Raw genomic sequence first — 20,136 nt, 5'->3', positions numbered from 1 at the left:
TTGGGCTGGCCTTGCTATATCTGCCTGTGTTTAGCAGGCAGTGTCCTTTTCCATGATGGCCCTCATGTTTTTAATTGGTCTAATAACTAATAGAAACTTCAGACAGTAAGGGACCCATCTGAAATGATGGTACTGTGTACTATCAAAAAAGGTTTATTTGTGCATTATTTTATCATCAAATGTTTTGAAGTATGCTATTTCTAGAGTTCACCCTTATTTTCTTGTACAAAAATATATAACACTGTGGGTTTTGTTTTTTGAGAAATATGATAATCTGCCCCATTTACTTTCTGAAAACATAACAGAGAGATGAAAAACTGAGGTCTTTTTATTCATTAAACCTCAGAGTTTTCAGGGTTTTCCATTCTTTACACCAGAATAAAAAGAAAAAGCAATTGAATGGCAAATGACACTTTTATTCTGACTTCATTTTATTTCTACAGGCTGTAAATACACAGAGCACATTTTGAGATCTGTGGTTAGATGACTAAGGCAGATAGATGGCTGCCTTTCTGTAGCTTGCATTTAGAGATAACCCTTGGTGATTTATGTGTATTTACTGCCAAGAGCCTCACAGGTCACATGAAAGAATTTAGTAATGGATTTCTGGCATTCTGGAGTCATTGACTTGGGGCAGAAAATGCATAGGCTGACCATCAGGACTGCTGCAAGTATCTGAAAAGAAATAAGCACAATTATAAGGGTTAGTTAGATGGCCGTGTGCCACAACTGCTTGTATCTCATATGTTAAAGCAGTTATCATTCCCCCATTCCCCTTTTTCACTAGAAGTTAAACATCTCAAGGAGCGTTGGCTGTGAAAGCAAACATTCCTTCCATAGACTGTGCTTTTACTAAGAATCTTCAGTAAAGAGCCAACTGTTAAATGCTGCAGATCTCTTCAGTGCATCTGATTATCAACGTCAGGCCTGTCTCAGTGAATATAGAGGGCTTTTACTTACTGGGAAGTTGGCAGGGTCCACATGAAGAGTTTGACAATGGTGTTTGCTGAGGTTGGCAAAGTGTCCCTTCAAGTCATCGAGGTGTTTGGCAGCCTCACAGAGAGCGGTCACCACCTTGATACCATGGGCATTCACATGGGCATTATTGCATATGGCATTCTCGTTGCTCAAGTCTCCAAAACCTTTAAAGTATCTCTGGGTCCATTTGCACTTCAGAAAAAGCCTAGCAACACAGAGACATAGCACACAGTGTATTCCAGTTGGCAAGGGAAAAAAGAAATCCTTCCATGGATATTTGAATGCAGCTTTGTTTTATATTTTGTTAGTCGACCAACTAGCCCACAATACAATTAAAAGCCTTAGCAGAAAGTGAGCGATCAGCTGGCTAGTAGCTCTGCTTTGCTCTTCTAAATTTAAGAGTAATAGTCTGAACTCTTCAAAAACAAAAGGCACTTTATTTAATGCATGTACAATTCATTCTTTGCCCCAAAAACAGTTAAGATAAAGCAATACAAAGTGATTCTTTCTGTTTGATCTGTGCTACCTAAAATGTGTTTGCATTGCATACCTACGAAGGCAGTCTGGTCCTACATCACTGATGGGGAGTTTGGAGAAGATTTCTTGGATGTGATGGCGTTCCTCTTCCGTCCACTGCACCATTGTTGCTGTAAGGTTCTCTCACTTCGAGCGTCTGCAGAAGAGAGGACCAGTGCCTACAATTTGTCCCTGCCAGTTGTTATATCCTGTTTATGGCACTGCCCACTCTGGGCTCTCACGGCCATTGGCTGGAAACAGCTAGCCCGAGGGTGTGGCTTTTGCTGGGTGCCTGCATGAACTGAATACTGAAATCAGAACCCTGGGGCCAGTGTACGTGTGATGAGCTGCCCTGCAGAACTTGGAAAGAAGAATCCCTCCCTTTCTTTCTAACGAGCAAATGTACAGCCACATTACAGTATCATCAAATTATTCCTGTGAGCCACATAGAAGTCATTTCCATGACCCCTTCCAAAGATTAAATAGATTTTCGCTGTTCCAATTTAGTTTTTCTTTTCCATGAAAAATCTGGATCCCTCTCAGTCAACTGGTGCCTCCTGAAAAATAAAACTCCTGACTGTAATCTATACATTGTTACTTTCTTAATGAAAACAATTTGTATGTGTTTCAGTATGCCAACTACTGAACACAGGACTGGGAAATTTCTTGAAATTTTATTTACAGATATTTATATTCTGAATTAATTACCATGTGCTGTTTGAAGCAGATGTTCCCTGAGGCTGAGACCACAGAACTGCATATAGCTAAATGCTTGCATACCAGAGGTGAAATAGTTTCCAAGAATGCAGGGGACCTACATTAAAAATCTATTGTGGGCTTTTTTGACTAATGAAATAGCTTGACAAATGCTATCATTACATAACAGCTGCCTCTAGTTCTTACAAAATGCATAGAAAGGGGATTTTACTGCAGAAACTCTGAAATAATTATACACCCTGTGGTAAAAGCACTTTCGTTCCATAGGTTTAGTTTATTTGAAATGGGCTTAATCGTGAAAAATTCCTTTTGAACTCATTTTGCTTTTAATGGTGATTGTTTGTGCTTTATTTGTATTCTTGTTTATTATATAGCAAAGTTTTAAAATAATTGAATTTTAAAATCATTGGAGAAACATTTTCAGAAATGTTCCATTTCACTCTCTCTCCCTTCTGTGTTACCCTACCCCCTTCCAATCCCTACTTCTCCCCCCCTCTCCTCACCTCACCCCTTCCCTGCACAATTGTTATATTATGTTATTCCCTATAATTGTACATTTTGTATATACCTGCAATCTTTGCCTACAATAATTTATTAATCTAACTTTATTCTTCTGTCACTTTTCCCCCCCCCCCTTTTTCTCTTCTTTTACCCTCTTGTAATCATGTTATTTTAATTTTAGTTTAATGCTTTATTTCCCCTACCTTTCCTTACTCTCTAGTTATTATGTTTCAATATGTTTTAACTGTATTATGTTAAACTTGTTCGATGTAAAGCGCCGCCACAGGCACTAGTTTCATGTTACGCTGTGAACCGATGTGATATCATTGATGAATGTCGGTATATAAAACCGTTAAATAAATAATAAATAAATAAATAAATAAATAAACTTATGAAATGGATGCAAGGCACTAAAAAAAGTAGAAGAGAGAATTTCTAATTTTAAAGTCTCTAGGGAGTGTGGTATCTGTGCCTTTGTGACCTGTGATAGTTGGATTAAGGTGGGTATTATTGAAAACACGATTGCAATATATACATATAAAATTCATAATTGATCATTTAATTACAGTAACTACTAGCAATGGTTGGGATAAGGTATTAACCCCTTATGCTGAAACAGCTCATTAATTTAGAACTTATTTCCTTTGGTAGGTAATGTACAGCTTCTAAAATGAGATTTATAAATACAGTTTTCCCACTGAATACTGCAGCTTGCAGAGCTCACAGTAAACACAGGACATGCGATTTTTAGTATCATTTGTCTCTATATAGGATAGGAGCAAGTAAAAATGCATTGTTACCATGCTTAATAAATAAAGGATAATGCAAATGTATTTAACCAATTTCTTTGTTTAATTGTGCTGTTTTTCCATTGTATTGATAGGTCTTAAAGGGGATAATGTTATAACTGTGCCGCTGGCTTTAACATGCATAACATTAGACCAATTTTCTGGCTAACTGTAGGTGTGGTATGCTGCTGAATATTCAGGCTAAGTTATTCAGACAGTTTTATCCAGCTAATTAGCCGCGCCACACAGCAGCTGAATATGAACCCCTTATTTTTTAATATTGAAAGGTATGTGAGTAAGTGAAAATCCCACCCTGGTACTATCTCTGCCCAGTATAAATTTACTTGCGTACAGGACATACTCATGAAAGTTTTCATGCATATCGGAGGAGCAGTTTTATTATAGGCCATTTCTATAGATAAACCACTGTTTTGCCTATGGAAACGGCTTTCTAAAATAACCCTATGTACAGTATGTATGTATGTACATATAGATAGATACAAAAAGATCAGGTAATATGTAATTATACAGGGTGGCCCATGGAAAAGTAGCCTGCCTCTGGCGATAGTATGACAAGATGAACGAGCAAGTGCACAGAAGGACTGAATAGGAAGGCAAAATAAAGCCAGACAATGCACACGGGGCGACACCACATCGCCAGACAGACGGACAGTCGGCAGACAGAGAGCAAGGGGGCTACGGCCTCCTCCAAAGAGCGTGGCACTGGTATTGGAGGCGAGCTACTTTTCCATGGGCCACCCTGCATAAGGTGCTCAACAAACAGACGCAAATACACTCCAAAGGAGTGCGAAAAAGCACTACTGTGAATGAATATGGTAACAATTTAAAGAAGTAAATCTTTATTCATATTTGTTCAACAAACCATACAGCTGTCCCTATGTGTATCCATAATATGGGTAGCCAGGACTTTCCCCGGCACCCACCCTTTTACGAAGACACAAAGAATGCACACACTACTGAAATGGGATCAAATAGGCTGCAGCTTTATTGCATAACAGCACAGGTGCCCGAGCCCCCAGTGAAGGAATATTTACAAAGCCACAGTGTGCAACCACCACCGGCCAGCAAGATGAACACCTACCAGCAAGCCAACTAGAATCATTGACATTGCATCACAAGCGCACCCCCGACCCCCGCCACAAGGCAGCAAGGAGTCATGCAGCAATGCTCCCGCCACAATTCAGCAAGGAGCCACTCCCAGGACAACTGCACCCAGTTGTCCCAGCTATAATCCCGACTTGACATCTGTCAGGTCAGCAAGTCATTCAGCACCACGCTGAAACTCATCTGACTCGGGCAATCCGGCCCCCCCCCCCCCGCCCCGCCCCCCTGCTGCGACAACCAAACTGACCCCCAACAAACCCTAACAAATAATTTAATCAATAGAAGGGTGGGTAGGCAAGACGCGGTTCAGTCAGGCAGCGGCAGGCAAATAAAATTGCCCACTGCGCCATGCCAACGGATCCAAAACAACTCCTCCCCCAGCACACTGACCTGACCGTGAGGAGCCAATCAGCTCCCGTCACAGTCCGGGTTTGACATTTCAAACCCAACTGCAATCTCACATCCAATCAGGCAGGCGGGAACGTCTGCCCAATCCCCTACCCCCTCGCCAACCCCCCTCCACTGTATCGAAAGGCCCCCCCCCCCTTCGTGCCATATTACCCTGGGCACACAGACACAAGGTCTTATCTGACATTCCCACTAATAGAGATTTTCTTGTCCAGTGCCTTCTACAGCTACTCCTGGGAGAATTCTGCACAAAAAAGTTTACAATTATGCACAGAAAAACTTAAAATTCAGCAAAATTCTGCATAGTTTATGTTGGTCAAAATAACACAAAATACATGGCAGTCTTTAATAATTAATTGAAAGTGTAATACAGAAAAAAAGTTATTACTTGAAGAGTTTTAAATATTTTGAGCAGAATTTCCCTAGAAGTTCACTGTAAGAGTGTCTCTTTCACCCTCTCTTCCTACTCCCTATCCAATCACCTTTCACTTTGCCCTCTCAGGCCCCAGCTCCTCCACCTGTCACTATATCTCCCCTCCCCCTCTAGGCTCAAACCCTTCCACTCTATCTTCACTCCCAGAATTTGACCTCTCTCTCAGTAATTCCCCTCACACAGGTTCCTTCTGTGTCTCTCTCACACACACACACGCACACATGCCTCCTTCTCTCTAGTGCACATACAAATCCCTCATACAGGCTCCTTCTCTCTCTCCTGCACACACACATTCCCTCATAAAGGCCCCTCTCTCTCTCACGTGTGCACCCTCCTATACAGGCTCCCTCTCTCTCTCTCTTTTGCACACATACCCACACTGTCATACAGGCTCCTTCTCTCTCTCTTGCACACCCCCTTCCCATACAGGTTCCCTCACTCTCTTGCATACACACCCACACAAGCTCCCTTTCTCGCTCATGCATACACTCTTACACAGACTATGTCTCTCACACCCCCGCCCTACACATAGGCTCCGTCTCTCTCACACACACACACATCCCTTCACATAGGCTCTTTTTTTTTTTTGTAACTTTATTTTTGAACATTTTCAAGGCATACATCAAGGAACAGCATATAAAAGAAATATAGTATCCAGAAAAAGGTTACAAATTGTGAGACCAGAATAAACATGGCAGCTGAAATTACCCCACCATAAAATCCAAAAGAACTCAAAATGTATGGTTGTATGCAGTAACAAACAAAACCAATAGTTAAGCATCTTCCAAATATTCATGATATGGACCCCATATATGAACATATTTTGTGGGTTCATTTTTTAGGTCGAAGCATAACAGTTCGTTAACTGCAATGTTTCTAACCTGTGACCTAAAATATTCAATACTTGGGCAAGTCATCCAGAAAGTGGCTAAAAGTAGCTGTCCCGCTAACACCCTATATTTAACTGGGACCAATGAATTATTCCAATGGCCCAATAACTAGAGATGTGAATCAGAACCGGAATCGGTTCGGATTCCGGTTCCGATTCACATCGTGTTTTTTTTTTGTCTGGCCCGATCGCGGTTTTGTTTATCGGCTGCACCCGAGCCGATAAACAAAAAACCCACCCCGACCCTTTAAAACTAATCCCTTAGCTTCCCCCACCCTCCCGACCCCCCCAAAAACATTTTACAGGTACCTGGTGGTCCAGTGGGGGTCCCGGGAGTGATCTCCCGCTCTCGGGCCGTCGGCTGCCACTAATAAAAATGGAGCCGATGGCCTTTGCCCTTACCATGTGACAGGATATCCGTGCCATTGGCCGGCCCCTGTCACATGGAGGGAGCACTGGATGGCCGGTGCCATCTTTAAAAATGGTGCGGGCCATCCAGTGCTCCTACCATGTGACAGGGGCCTGCCAATGGCATGGATACCCTGTCACATGGTAAGGTCAAAGGGCCATCGGCGCCATTTTGATTAGTGGCAGCTGATGGCCCGGGAACGGGAGATCGCTCCCGGGATCCCCACTGGACCACCAGATACCTGTAAAACGTTTTTGGGGGGGTCAGGAGGGTGGGGGAAGCTAAGGGATTAGTTTTAAAGGGTCGGGGTAGGTTTAGGGGTTATTTTTGTGTGCCGTTTTTCCCACCCTCTCCCAAAATGATAAGAGAACCCCCACAAACAATATCATGGGGTTTTCCTATTGTTTCGGGGAGCCCCAAATTTCTGATGATTTTGAAAATATCGTCCGATATTTTCAATCGTCCGAAGCCCGATTCACATCCCTACCAATAACCCCAATTTAGGAGTCACCTGAACAGGGACTTCTAAGATATCAGCAACTTCCTGGGTAACTTGTTTCCAGAAATGCACAATCAAATCTTTTTGTGAAGAAATCCCTTGTGTGTTGGAGAAGAGTATAGTGATAGGAGTATACTACCGTCCACCTGGCCAAGATGGTGGGATGGATGGTGAAATGGTAAGAGAAATTAGGGAAGCTAACCAAATTGATAGTGCAGTAATAATGGGAGATTTCAATTACCCCAGTATTGACTGGGTAAATGTAATATCGGGACATGCTAGAGAGATAAAGTTCCTGGATGGAATAAATGACAGTTGTATGGAGCAATTGGTTCAGGAACCTACGAGAGGGAGCAATTTTAGATCTAATTCTCAGTGGAGCACAGGATTTGGTGGTGGGGCCGATTGGCAATAGTGATCATAATATGATCAAATTTGAATTAATGATTGGAAGGGGGACAGTAAGCAAATCCACAACCCTACTGCTAAACTTTCAAAAAGGAAATTTTGATAAAATGAGAAAAATAGAGAAAAACTGAAAGGAGCAGCTACAAAGGTAAAAAATGTGCAAGAGGTCATCGTTAAAAAATACCATCCTAGAAGTACAGTCCAGATGTATTCCACACATTAAGAAAGGTGGAAGGAAGGCAACTGGCATGGTTAAAAGCTGATGTGAAAGAGGCTATTTTAGCCAAAAGATCTTCATTCAAAAATTTGGAGAAGGATCCAAAAGAAGAAAATAGGATAAAGCATAAGCATTGTCAAGTTAAATGATAAGACAGAGAACTTGAAAAGAAGCTGGCTGTAGAGGCCAAAAATCACAGTAAAAACTTTTTAAAATATATCAGAAGTAGAAAGCCTGTGAGGGAGTCAGCTGGACCATTAGATGATTGAGGGGTTAAAGGGGCACTTAGAGAATATAAGGCCATCGCGGAAAGATTAAACAATTTCTTTGCTTCGTTGTTTGCTGAAGAGGATGTTGGGGAGATACACGTTCCAGAGAAGGTTTTAATGGGTAATGATTCAGATGGACTGAACCAAATCACGGTAAACCTAGAAGATGTGGTAGGCCCCAGTGTTCAGAAGGAACTAAAAAATGAAATTTTAGATCTATTAATAAAAATTTGTAACCTATCATTAAAATCATTCTTTGTACCTGAAGACTGGAGGATGGCTAATGTAACCCCAAAATTTAAAAAGGGCTCCGGGGCGACCGGAAAACTTCAGACCAGTTAGCCTGGCTTCAGTGCCAGGAAAAATAGTGGAAAGTGTTCTAAAGATCAAAATCACAGAACATATAGAAAGACATGGTTTAATGGAACAAAGTCAGCTTGGCTTTACCCAAGGCAAGCCTTGCCTCCCAAATCTGCTTCACTTTTTTGAAGGAGTTAATAAACATGTGGATAAAGGTGAACCTGTAGATGTAGTGTACTTGGATTTTCAGCAGGCATTTGACAAAGTTCCTCATGAGAGGCTTCTAGGAAAAGTAAAAAGTCATGGGATAGGTGGCGATGTCCTTTCGTGGATTGCAAACTGGTTAAAAGACTGGAAACAGAGAGTAGGATTAAATGGACAATTTTCTCAGTGGAGGGGAGTGGGCAGTGGGTGTCTCAGGGATCTGTATTGGGACCCTTACTTTTCAATATATTTATAAATGATCTGGAAAGAAATATGACAAGTGAGGTAATCAGATTTGCAGATGATACAAAATTGTTCAGACTAGTTAAATCACAAGCAGATTGTGATAAATTGCAGGAAGACCTTGTGAGACTGGAAAATTGGGCATCCAAATGGCAGATGAAATTTAATGTGGATAAGTGCAAGGTGATGCATATAGGGAAAAATAACCCATGCTATAGTTACATAATGTTAGGTTCCATATTAGGTGCTACAACCCAAGAAAGAGATCTAGGCGTCATAGTGGATAACACATTGAAATCGTCAGTTCAGTGTGCTGCGGCAGTCAAAAAAGCAAACAGAATGTTGGGAATAATTAGAAAGGAATGGTAAATAAAATGGAAAATGTCATAATGCCTCTGTATCGCTCCAGAATACTGGAGTATCGCACCTTGAATACTGTGTACAATTCTGGTCGCCGCATCTCAAAAAAGATATAATTGCGATGGAGAAGGTACAGAGAAGGGCTACCAAAATGATAAGGGGAATGGAAGTGCTCCCCTATGAGGAAAGACTAAAGAGGTTAGGACTTTTCAGCTTGGAAAAGAGACAGCTGAAGGGGGATATGATAGAGGTGATTAAAATCATGAGAGGTCTAGAATGGGTAGATGTGAATCGGTTATTTACTCTTTCGGATAATAGAAAGACTAGGGGGCACTCCATGAAGTTAGCATGTGGCACATTTAAAACTAATCAGAGAAAGTTCTTTTTTACTCAACGCACAATTAAACTCTGGAATTTGTTGCCAGAGGATGTGGTTAGTGCAGTTAGTATAGCTGTGTTTAAAAAAGGATTGGATATGTTCTTGGAGGAGAAGTCCATTACCTACTATTAATTAAGTTGACTTAGAAAATAGCCACTTCTATTACTAGCAACGGTAACATGGAATAGACTTAGTTTTTGGGTACTTGCCAGGTTCTTATGGCCTGGATTGGCCACTGTTGGAAACAGGATGCTGGGCTTGATGGACCTTTGGTCTGACCCAGTATGGCATGTTCTTATATTCTTATGTTCTTACTTCTTAGACTTCTGGCATTGGCATACAGACATTTCAAAGTGTGTTTTTTGTTTGTTTTAACAACTTGCTTTTCAGTTGTTTGGGATAATTTGGAAATCATTAGCTTCGGTGATTTTTTACATATATGGACTATGTTTGCTTTTAATGGACCTCTCTGTTGGGATGCCCTAACTCTCCTGTTTCATTAGTATCCTTCAAGGATACATTTCTCCGAACCATGCACTGCTGAGTGACTGTCAGCTTTCCCCCTTGTTCTAGTTTAAAAGCTGCTCTATCTCCTTTTTGAAAGTTAGTGCCAGCAGCTTGGTTCCACTCTGGTTAAGGTGGAGCCCATCCTTTCAGAAAAGTCTCCCCTTTCCCCAAAAGTTTCCCCAGTTCCTTACAAAGCTGAATCCCTCTTCCCTGCACCATCGTCTCATCCACGTATTGAAACTCTGGAGCTCGGCCTACGTCTGGGAACCTGCACGTGGAACAGGAAGCATTTCAGAGAATGCCACCCTGGAGGTTCTGGATTTCAGCTTCCTACCTAAAATCCTAAATTTGGCTTCCAGAAGTTGTTTACTGACTGAAATTCTTGAAAATGCCCTGCAAGTTGGGGCTGTCAGAGATACAGTTTTGGACTCCAGATTATGCACATGAAGACTGCTTGGTACGCCCAGACCTGAAAAAGGGCTGATAAGAAACACCCTGAGTGGAAATTCTGATAAAATGATTCTGCTCTTTTTATTAAACATATCCCGTTATAGCCTTTATAAGGAGAAATAGTAAGATTCAATAGTTTATGAAGTTTATTGGTCTCTAAACAGAAAACGTCTCCTCGCTGCCCCATTTTAGTGTTAATCACTATGGCTGGTGGTATAATACATTTCCTATTTTAAAACTGTGTTTTGTTTCCAAGGCAGTCTCATTTATACAAAATGCTTTTTCAAGAGAAAGTCTTAGTGGGCTGATAGGAAAAATTAATTACAGATAAAGCACAAAAATATCGGCAGCATAAACATCAGAAGCAGAGTCCTCATGTCTAAAAGGACATTGACAGCCTTTATGAGTATCTCAAAACTGTCTTATTTAAAAAAAAAAGAGATATTTTGACATTTCAGTTGTTCAATAATTGCTAGTAGGGAGTCCCAGGTTTTTTTGGAGGACCTTTCTCCAATTGACCATTTTGCTATAGGTGCCACAACCCACTCTTAATTCTGAAATCTAGTTGCTGATGATATTGGACTGGAATCTCATTGTTCTTATTAGATGGTAAGGAGTGGGTGAAAGATTCTTATTAAATAATAAGAAATAAGACTCCATGTCTGCTTAAATATAACAAATTGTAAAGTCCTGTAGTGCTTATTACAGTAGTGCATTTCCATTAGCTCCTTCTCATCCTACACAACTCCACTGGGTTGGAAGAGCTGGGGAGCACTGGTGGCAATAGTTGAGTGGACATGGACCGTCACTGCTCCTACCACTTCCCCCACTGAATCTGCTGCGGGGTTGGCGATGGGGAGCGGTGATGGCACCGGCACAGACTCTTGTTGCTCAGTCTGCTCTCCATCCAGATCCTTGCTCCCTGACCTGCGACATGTGCACTGTGCAGCCACTTCACTAAGGGTCCATGGCCGCGCATTCGCACACACTGAATCATATGGATGGATGGACAGACAGACAAAGCCTCCACAACTGCTCTCACTGTAGTGAAAAGTGGCTAAACATCAATCACAGCCACTTAGTATGGGAAGGCTCTTTTTAATTTTATTTTCTTTTTACTATATGTTTTATGGTGTTTATTGTAATTTCTTTTGTATGTTAGTGTTTTGTTGTACACTGCTCTGGATAGGGCTTGTATTTTAGTTGAGTGGTATCTAAGAAATTATAAAGAAATAAATAGTATGCAAGTCACAATGATAAATCTAGCTGGCACAATAAAAAATGTATTTATTTGTCTCATTTGTTTCATGCTCAGTAGCATTTGCAGATCTGCTATGTGTTGTCTCACTCTTCCCTATGCAAAGCCACTTTCAGGAATGTTTGCTTCCTGTATGTTCTTGATTCACTACAGATCTGCCTTATCTTGTCCTCCTTAAGGTATAAATACAAAATGTGTAGATCTTTCTAAGCCTTACTTATCTAGAATACTGTTGTGTCCGTCGCTGTCCGACATCTCTGCTCCGCCCACCTTACCTCGTTGGCGACTCCCTTCGGGGTTGATGGAAGGCTAGCTGCTGCGGCATCTCCATGCCGCCCTCCTCCGGCATTCCCGGACCAGCTCAACGCTGCAAGCCACCATGTTGACCAGATGCCTAAGGGCGTGCGCACATGCGTGGCCCGACTGATGTACCAGCATTGGTGCGAACCTCAGGGGCGTTCCCCTGAGATGACATCACCAGCTCCAGATATTTAAGGTCTCAGTTTTCGCTAACAAGATGAGTTAGCAAGGGATTGGTTTACCTATCTTCCTCCTGGTCACTGTGGATGGGATTCGCTGTCCGGAACCCTAGCTACTTTGCCTCCTCAGACTTCACTAGAGGTACCCGCTCCTCGGGGGCCTCGCTCACTCTTTTTCTTTTCAGGTCACAGTCCGGAACCAGTACTCGCTCCTCGAGGGCCCACGTCCCGGACTTGCTCCTGAATACCACTTCTGCTAAGAAGTCATCGCTGCTTACAATATCAGTGAGTTTCCATCTATCTCTCAGAGCCTTCCCTGGGTCCAGGTACTCGCTCCTCGAGGGCCTAATGCATACCATCTCCAGGGCTGCCTCAAGAGACTATTGTGTGACTGTTACCATCAAGGACTTGTTCCAGAACTCTGCATATACAGCCTACTCACTTTCTTAGTTTCTCTACAGCTCAGCCACCCTGGGATCGCGGTTCCAGTACCTGAGGGACTACAGCCCAGCCGGGCGCTTCCAGCTCACTGTTGCCACCTTTGGTGGTTTAATATATTGCTTCTAAGAAGTCTTTGTTGCTTAACATCAGTGAGTCTTTATCTATCTCTCAGAGCTTTCCCTGGAACCAGGTACTCGCTCCTTGAGTCCCTAATTCATACCAACTCCTGGGCTGCCTTAAGAGACTATTGTGTGAGTGTTACCATCAAGGACGTGTCCCTAAACTCTGCATATCCTATCTACTCACTTTCTTAGTTTCTCTACAGCTCAGCCACCTTGGGATGGCTGTTCCAATACCTGAGGGACTACAGCCCAGCCGGGCGCTTCCAGCTTACTACTGCCACCTCTGGTGGTTTACTATATTGTCTAATAAAAGAACTAGTGTGTGTCTGTCTCCTACACTAAGCCTGACCAGTGGTCCCTCTCGGGATTTCCCCCGAGGGCATGGTCATCTGCCACTGGATCCACCCACAACTATTCTAAATAACAACAGATTGCTAACTACCAGCTTTATTAACAGAGCTTTTTGACAGATTGCTAACTACCAGCTTTCACCACAGAGCTTTGTCAACAGATTGACATCAGATTGCTAAATCCTAGCAGAACGCACAACAAATACACACAGAACATTTCACATTCTTTTTGGTTGCATTCCAAATTGTGTTTCATTGTTAAATAAAATAAATAGAGGTCAACAAACAGGTTGAAAGTACAAGGTTTTTTTAATTATATTTAATATATTTATGATTTGCTTTTGAAATCTATGCCCCCCCTTTTTCCCCACTCAACATGAGGAGTGGACTGCAGAAGGGAATTGTCATAGCATTATATACTGTAGATTTTTACCTCTAAGTCACCAGTTCAAATCTAGCTCAGGTCAGTAGAAACCTACAGTGGTGGCCTATGTGAAATGAGCTGTTGGTCTCAGTCCATGTTTCATAGGAAAAGTGTTCACATCACAGTCCCTTATCAGATTCTTACCAATCTATTAATTCTGCTGCACACCTCCTCACCAATTTGAAACAAGGACAAAAGGAAAGACATAGAAACATAGAAATTACATAGAAATGACGGCAGAAAAAAACCAATCAGCCCATCCAGTCTGTCCAGCAAGCTCCCACACTTATTTTCCCATACCTATCTGTTTCATCAACCACCAAGTTCAGGGCCCTTGTTGGTAACTGTTTGATTCAAATGTCCTACCATCCCCTGCCATTGATGCAGAGAGTAATGTTGGAGTTGCATCAAAGGTGAGCATAAGGCTTAATGGTTAAGGGTAGTAACTGCCGCAATAACAAGTTACTCTGATGCTTGTTTATCCGGACTACACAGATCATTGCCTTGTTGGATGTTGTCTGAATGTAAATCCTGTTTTCCACATTTCTCCCTTTTCCCCCTGCCGTTGAAGCAGAGAGCAACGCTATATATGCATTCAAAGTGATGTATCAGGCTTAATTGGTTTAGGGTAGTAGCCACCATAATAAGCAAGCTACCCCCATGCTTATTTGTTTATCCAGATTGTGAAGTTCAGTCCTTGTTGGTTGTTGTCTGAATGCAAATCCTCTTTCCACATTTCCCCTTGCCATAGAAGCAGAGAGCAATGTTGGAGTTGCATTAACCTTGTGAAGGCTTATTGAGTAAGGGTAGTAATCACCTTGTAGTAGCCTCCACTCCAGTAATCCACCCCCATGGCTCTTCACTTCATTCCCATCCTCTAGCCTTTATGGATGCACAGTGTTTATCCCATGCCCCTTTGAAATCCTTCACAATTTTAGTCTTCACCACTTCCTCTGGAAGGGCATTCCAGGCATCCACCACCCTCTCTGTGAAGAAATTCTTCCTGACATTGGTTCTGAGTCTTCCTTCCTGGAGCTTCAAGTTGTGGCCCCTAGTTCAGGGTCAGTGATGAAAGGGGGTGGGGCACAGATCTCAAAATCTCTCAGGGTTTAATTTGTGGGGGCTTAATTCAGTAGAAAAATATTATTGAAAAATGCCCTTTTCTGATTGCTTATGTAAGTAGCATTGTCACTAGAAAAGGCCATAGAGTGAGAAACAACATGCATAAATATTAGAGAATCATACTCATACAATCAGCTGATAATGAAAATAGCTTCTTATGGTAATGTGACCTGTACATATGTGTGACTGAAGTCACTTTATGCACATGAAAGTCTAATCATTGGTCACAAATGTCTATGTGATTTATTTATTTATTTATTTTTGAACTTTTCTATACTGACATTCATGCATAGACATATCATATGGGTTTACATCGAACCAAGTTATAAATTACATCGAACAGTGGATACATCAAACAATTGATATAATTAAGTAAATAAATATTAAGTAAATAAATATTACATCGAACAGTGGATACATCAACCCAAGGAGGCTACGAGTAAGGTGGTCTAACAGGGATAGATAGGAACATAGAAGAACGAGGGTAAAGTTCTTCACCGAATGTATAACTTTGGAGCGAATAACAGTGTAAAGCTTTAAACTTTTAATGCTTTTTTTGGTTTATGCTTTTACTGAGAGGGTGACAAATGTGAATTAGAAGAAATGCATACTTTTAGTGGCAAGACTATTCATAGCAGAACATAAAAATATAAATAAGCTCTCACTGAATCTAACAATGAGCTAGCATGATGGATTTTGAGAGCTATGCCCTGTGTTGTGGTTCTTTGAAATATGAATGTTTAAAGCCACTAGCTGTAGAGAAAAGCTGTTTATGAAATGCTATAAAATAATATAAATCTTAAACATTAAATAATAAGGTATCTTATGGACAGGCAGATTGCTACACAAGGCTTCAAAACTTCCTCTCAAATGATTTTACTGATAGTATGACTATTTATAGGATTTCTACACTTGTTTCCTCCACCCCTAAACTAGATTACATACATTCCACAGTTTCTATATTTGGCTTTCCATTATAAATGAATAATCTGAATCACCATTGTTGCACCCGTCGGTCGCAGGTGGCTGTGACCTTTGCTGCTCATCTCTCTTTTCCCTGCTACAACGATTCTCAAGGCCATGGCGGCCTCAGCCTGCAAACGCCGCTTTCCTTGGCATCCCCGGGACAGCGTGGGTGATGCCGTCCGCCATCTTGAGTTGGGGATTACTTAGGGCACACGCGCCAGGCCCTCTCTTATTGACGTCATGGCGGGAACCTTGGGGGAGTCCCCTCCACATTATGTCACCCGCCTGATGTATTTAACCCAGCCAGCCCAAGTTTCCTACGAGTTAGCAAGGACTTCCTTCCTGCTTATTCCACTCCATCTCAGAGATGCTTCGCTTCACTACATCCTGAACTTGAACGCCTTAGGTACCCGCTCCTCGGGGGCCTTGTTACTTTCTGGCTGTCTGCTCCTCGGAGGGCCTTCCTGCCTGGAGACTCTCTCATCTTTCTTCAGGATATCGCTAGCTCAGCCTAGGGAATATTACTTCTGCTTCTATCTCCTAGCTGATGGAACTGCTGGTGTACCCTGTGCCTTGGGCCATTACCGTGCTCATTCCAGCTACCCTTCTACACTCCGGAGTAAGTACCATCATCTACTTCGCTCTGCTAACTTCCTGCACCTCTCTGGATTTCTGCTCACTGATCCTCGGCCTACCCCGCATTGCGGGCCACTACCGGATCCCTCCAGAGAGTTACCATCAAGAGAGGAGTTCCCTGGCATACCCCGCTCTGCGGGCCACTACCGGGGATATCTGCATTGAGCTGCCTTACTACTGGACTGTGTCTTCTATCCATGCTGTGGATATTTCCACAATTCCAGTATAATAAAGTTTATGTCATCTGTGTCCGTCTCTACTGAAGCCACGCCTACTGTAGTGAGTCCCCACAGGGCTCCTCCCTGTGGGTAGAGCCAACTCTCAATACGGCCCAGGGTCCACAACTACACCAGATTATAACAGCCATATGGTAATTTAATTCTTGTCTCACATGTAAATGTTTTCTTGGAATTTGCCATCATTAGTAACCTTGTGTTTGTTCTAAGAATATTTTCTATAACCTTAGATGGCATGTCAATTGGCCTCATCCTTGTTCTAGTTCTAGATATGCTTCTATAATCTTAGATGGAATGTACACTTCCTCATCTTTTGGTTTCAGATGGAATGTCAAATAACCTCATATCAATTCAAAATGTTCGACAACCTTGTGCTTGGTATCCTTATCTAGCTGACGGTCTATATAAACAACTATAAGGTTGTAATACAAATGTCATGTTACAATGTTATACTTGTTAGCAATTATAAAGGCTGCTTATAAAAAAACAAATAGGAGAACCGAAATAATGACTTCTTGTGGGACACATCAAAAGGTGTTTCACTGAAACTAAGGATCTATGAGCAGCCATATCAATCCTCCTTTATTTATTTATTTATTTATTTATTTACAATTTTTATAGACCGACATTCATCAGGGATATCACATCGGTTCACATTGTAACGCAAACAGACGCCTGGGGAGGCGTTTTACATCGAACAGAGTTATATCAACAATTTATAACAAATTAACAAAAGAACAATTGAGGGGGGGGGGGGGGTAAGTGGGGGAATATAAGGAGGGAAAGTAGCATTGAATGTTAAATGTTAAGAATAGGCTTTACTAATATATATAAAATAAAATAATATTATAACAGTATATACATATCCAATATGAGGCGATGACATATTAAATAGATTTGAGTAGAGTATGAGAAGAGAAAGGGGCAGAGGAACCTAGGGGGGGGGGGAGAGGGAAGGAGGGTAGAATGTGTAGGGATTGAATGAGACGTAGGGGTAGAGAGACGGGGTGGGGGGGAGGGGAAAGAAGCGGAAAGAAGCTTCTTTCCGCTTTATGATGACATACCATAATAATCTAAATCTAAAATTCCACTAGGACTAAGTTCTATGCCTCAGGTCATAGGAATTATTAAAATTAAAAATGATCTGTAGTCTTATCTTATAATTCTTATTAGTTTCCTTAAAAAAAGGAGGCAGGAATTGATGAATTGCTTTGTTCATTGTACTAAGGTAAATTTTTGTGGGATGTGGATGGACTTCTGGAACTTAACATTTTCTGAAGGTTTTTACTTGTCAGAATGGAGGGGGTGCCCTCTGAAGATTGAGACATGTGCCCTTTGAGTGTCACGGCAGTGCCCATTTACAAATAATGGGGGTCCTGTGTGCCACACCGGTTGCTTATCCCACAGGCCACCCTCTGCACAAGTCAGCCCAATCTTTCCTAATTTTATGCAGAACCAGTAGGGCCTTACCCTCCTGCAGCTGATGGCTCTTAAAGAAGCACTACCTCCAATGAAATTGATAAACAAAGAAACAAGGGCTGGCTACTATTGCAGCCATAGTGGCTGCCAAATCATCCAGGTCTCTTAAAGGAGGCAATGTCTAAATCACTGGCCATGTATAATGAGAGCTGCCCTTCACCCCTGCTCCTTGACCCCTGGGGATGGGATTCCTCTTGCTCTTTAACCACTGTGGGGCACACTCAGGCAGACTTACCCCAGGTCCTGCATTTCCCTATGGTTAGCCCTGGGAAACAAATCTTTTTTTGTTGATTTGGATGGGAAACAATAAACTAAACAACATATATCAGTGTGATTTCTTTGTCATTTAAAAATTACAGTACATCCCTGGTACTTAGTTGCTGAGCCATGATGCAAGTAGAGTAGCACAGAAACACATAAATGTTTGCACCATTTATGACTCTACAACAAAAGTCAAAAGCATATCCAGGACGTTATTCACTCCCTTCACAGTCCCTCAAAAACTGCTTTTGCTTCAAAATGAATTCTCATTTTAACAGGATATAGCATAGTAACTGTGATGTATAACCTGCAGTAACAATTTCAGAGCAGGTTTATTGATTGATTAATCACATTTTATTATTTCTGTATGCGTTTTGTTTTTTATAATTATTTTAATGTATATTTTACTTTTTGAATGGGTTTTTTGTAATCTTCCTGTTGAAAATAAGTTCTTCAAATAAATAAATACAAATAAATAAAATTTTACATCACCAAAGCTTTGGTGAATTCTCAGCAGAGAGATTCTGGAAAAAGGAAATCTTCCGCACCTGGAAAAAGCACCTCACCAGCTTGCTGAGCCACACTGAAGATCCACAATTAGTCCTAAATTTGTGGACTTGTTGCGGTCACGACCTACAGGTCCTGATGCGGGCGCGGCCACTAGCTCATGTAAGAGCGTGAGCCTCTGAACTACGGCATGGCTCAGAGAGGAGCCCTGAGCCACACTGTGGGAGATGAAGAGCATGCAAGCAGGGGCAGAGCAGGAACAAAGCAGGACTTAAACAAAAGCAAGGAACTTGGAACAGGCACCAAGCAGGATCAGCCCTCTGCTGGACCTACACACACCAATGAGAACCAGCAACACAATACTGGTCTCAGGAGTAGCCCTCCGGCCACTCGAAAGCCCTTTCAGACCCGCTGCTTGGGAACGACGAGTGCGGGAGGCCAGATGGAGGCTGAGGGCAGGAACAAGACGAAGACTTGGAACTTAGAAGGACTCAGACGAGGACTCAGGTCACTTGGAAGGACAGACGAGGACTCAGGTTACTTGGAAGACTCAGATGAAGACTTGGAACTTGGAAGGACTCAGACGAGGACTCAGATTACTTGGAAGGACAGACGAGGACTCAGGTTACTCGGAAGATCTCAGGCAAGGTTTCAGGACTCAGGCGAAAGTACTGGGTGAGAACTGCATCGCAGCGTGCCCTACACAGCCGCCCATGGCTGGTCACGGACCACGCTGAGCGCGAAGCAGACTCCAGTCAAAATAGTGGAACTTGACACTGGAACATGTCGAAGATTCAGTAGAGGCCTGGACTGGGGCGCACCCTGCACAGCTGCCTGTGGCTGGTTGCGGACCACGCTGGAGCAGAGCAAGTTCTGGCAAAGTCTTGGGCATGGACAGAAGCAGGCAAGGAACTCCAAAGACTGGGACAGGATTCAAGACTCAGGATTCAAGATTTGGAACTGGGAACTCGGAACTTTAAAAATAAGGGTCTTCCGGAGACTTGCGCTGCAGACGAGAAGAAGGCCTTGTACCATGAAGCGCCCTACACAGCTCTCCATGGGCTGGTCATGGACTACGACGGTGGCATGCCAGGAAAGGTGGATGCAGGAAACTGGGAACTGGTTGCAGAGGCGAAGACGAAGGCATCAGGACCAAGACATCAGGAACACGGAACATCTGGAACATCAGGACTCAGGAACGGAACCACAGAACTTCTAGACATCAGGACCAAGGAACATCAGGACATGGAACAAG

General features: G+C 42.4%; 1 protein-coding gene across 1 annotated transcript; it reads right to left on the bottom strand.

Annotated features, from left to right (window-relative positions):
• Nucleotides 1-395: 395 nt before the first annotated feature.
• On the bottom strand, nt 396-1,689 carry LOC115076175 (hemoglobin A/D subunit beta-like). Its single transcript, XM_029577323.1, has 3 exons — nt 1,529-1,689; nt 961-1,183; nt 396-675 (listed from the first exon to the last, which is right to left on the bottom strand). The coding sequence occupies exons 1-3, from the start codon at nt 1,618-1,620 to the stop codon at nt 547-549; spliced, it is 444 nt and encodes a 147-aa protein (XP_029433183.1). The 5' UTR covers nt 1,621-1,689; the 3' UTR covers nt 396-546.
• Between the last annotated feature and the right edge of the window lie 18,447 nt (nt 1,690-20,136).

The sequence above is a fragment of the Rhinatrema bivittatum genome, chromosome 14, assembly GCF_901001135.1.
Source record: "Rhinatrema bivittatum chromosome 14, aRhiBiv1.1, whole genome shotgun sequence".
Taxonomy (NCBI): domain Eukaryota; kingdom Metazoa; phylum Chordata; class Amphibia; order Gymnophiona; family Rhinatrematidae; genus Rhinatrema; species Rhinatrema bivittatum.
Note: the sequence above shows the minus strand (reverse complement) of the source record. Positions and strands in the feature narration are given on the sequence as shown.

Bases quoted from the DNA above. Each gene is read 5' to 3' on its own strand.
- LOC115076175 (XM_029577323.1), bottom strand. From the start codon at position 1,620: ATGGTGCAGTGGACGGAAGAGGAACGCCATCACATCCAAGAAATCTTC. The intron at 1,184-1,528 runs GTATGCAATGCA...CTGTGTTGCTAG, and splicing joins GGACCAGACTGCCTTCGTAG to GCTTTTTCTGAAGTGCAAAT. The intron at 676-960 runs GTAAGTAAAAGC...ATTTCTTTTCAG, and splicing joins TGGACCCTGCCAACTTCCCA to ATACTTGCAGCAGTCCTGAT.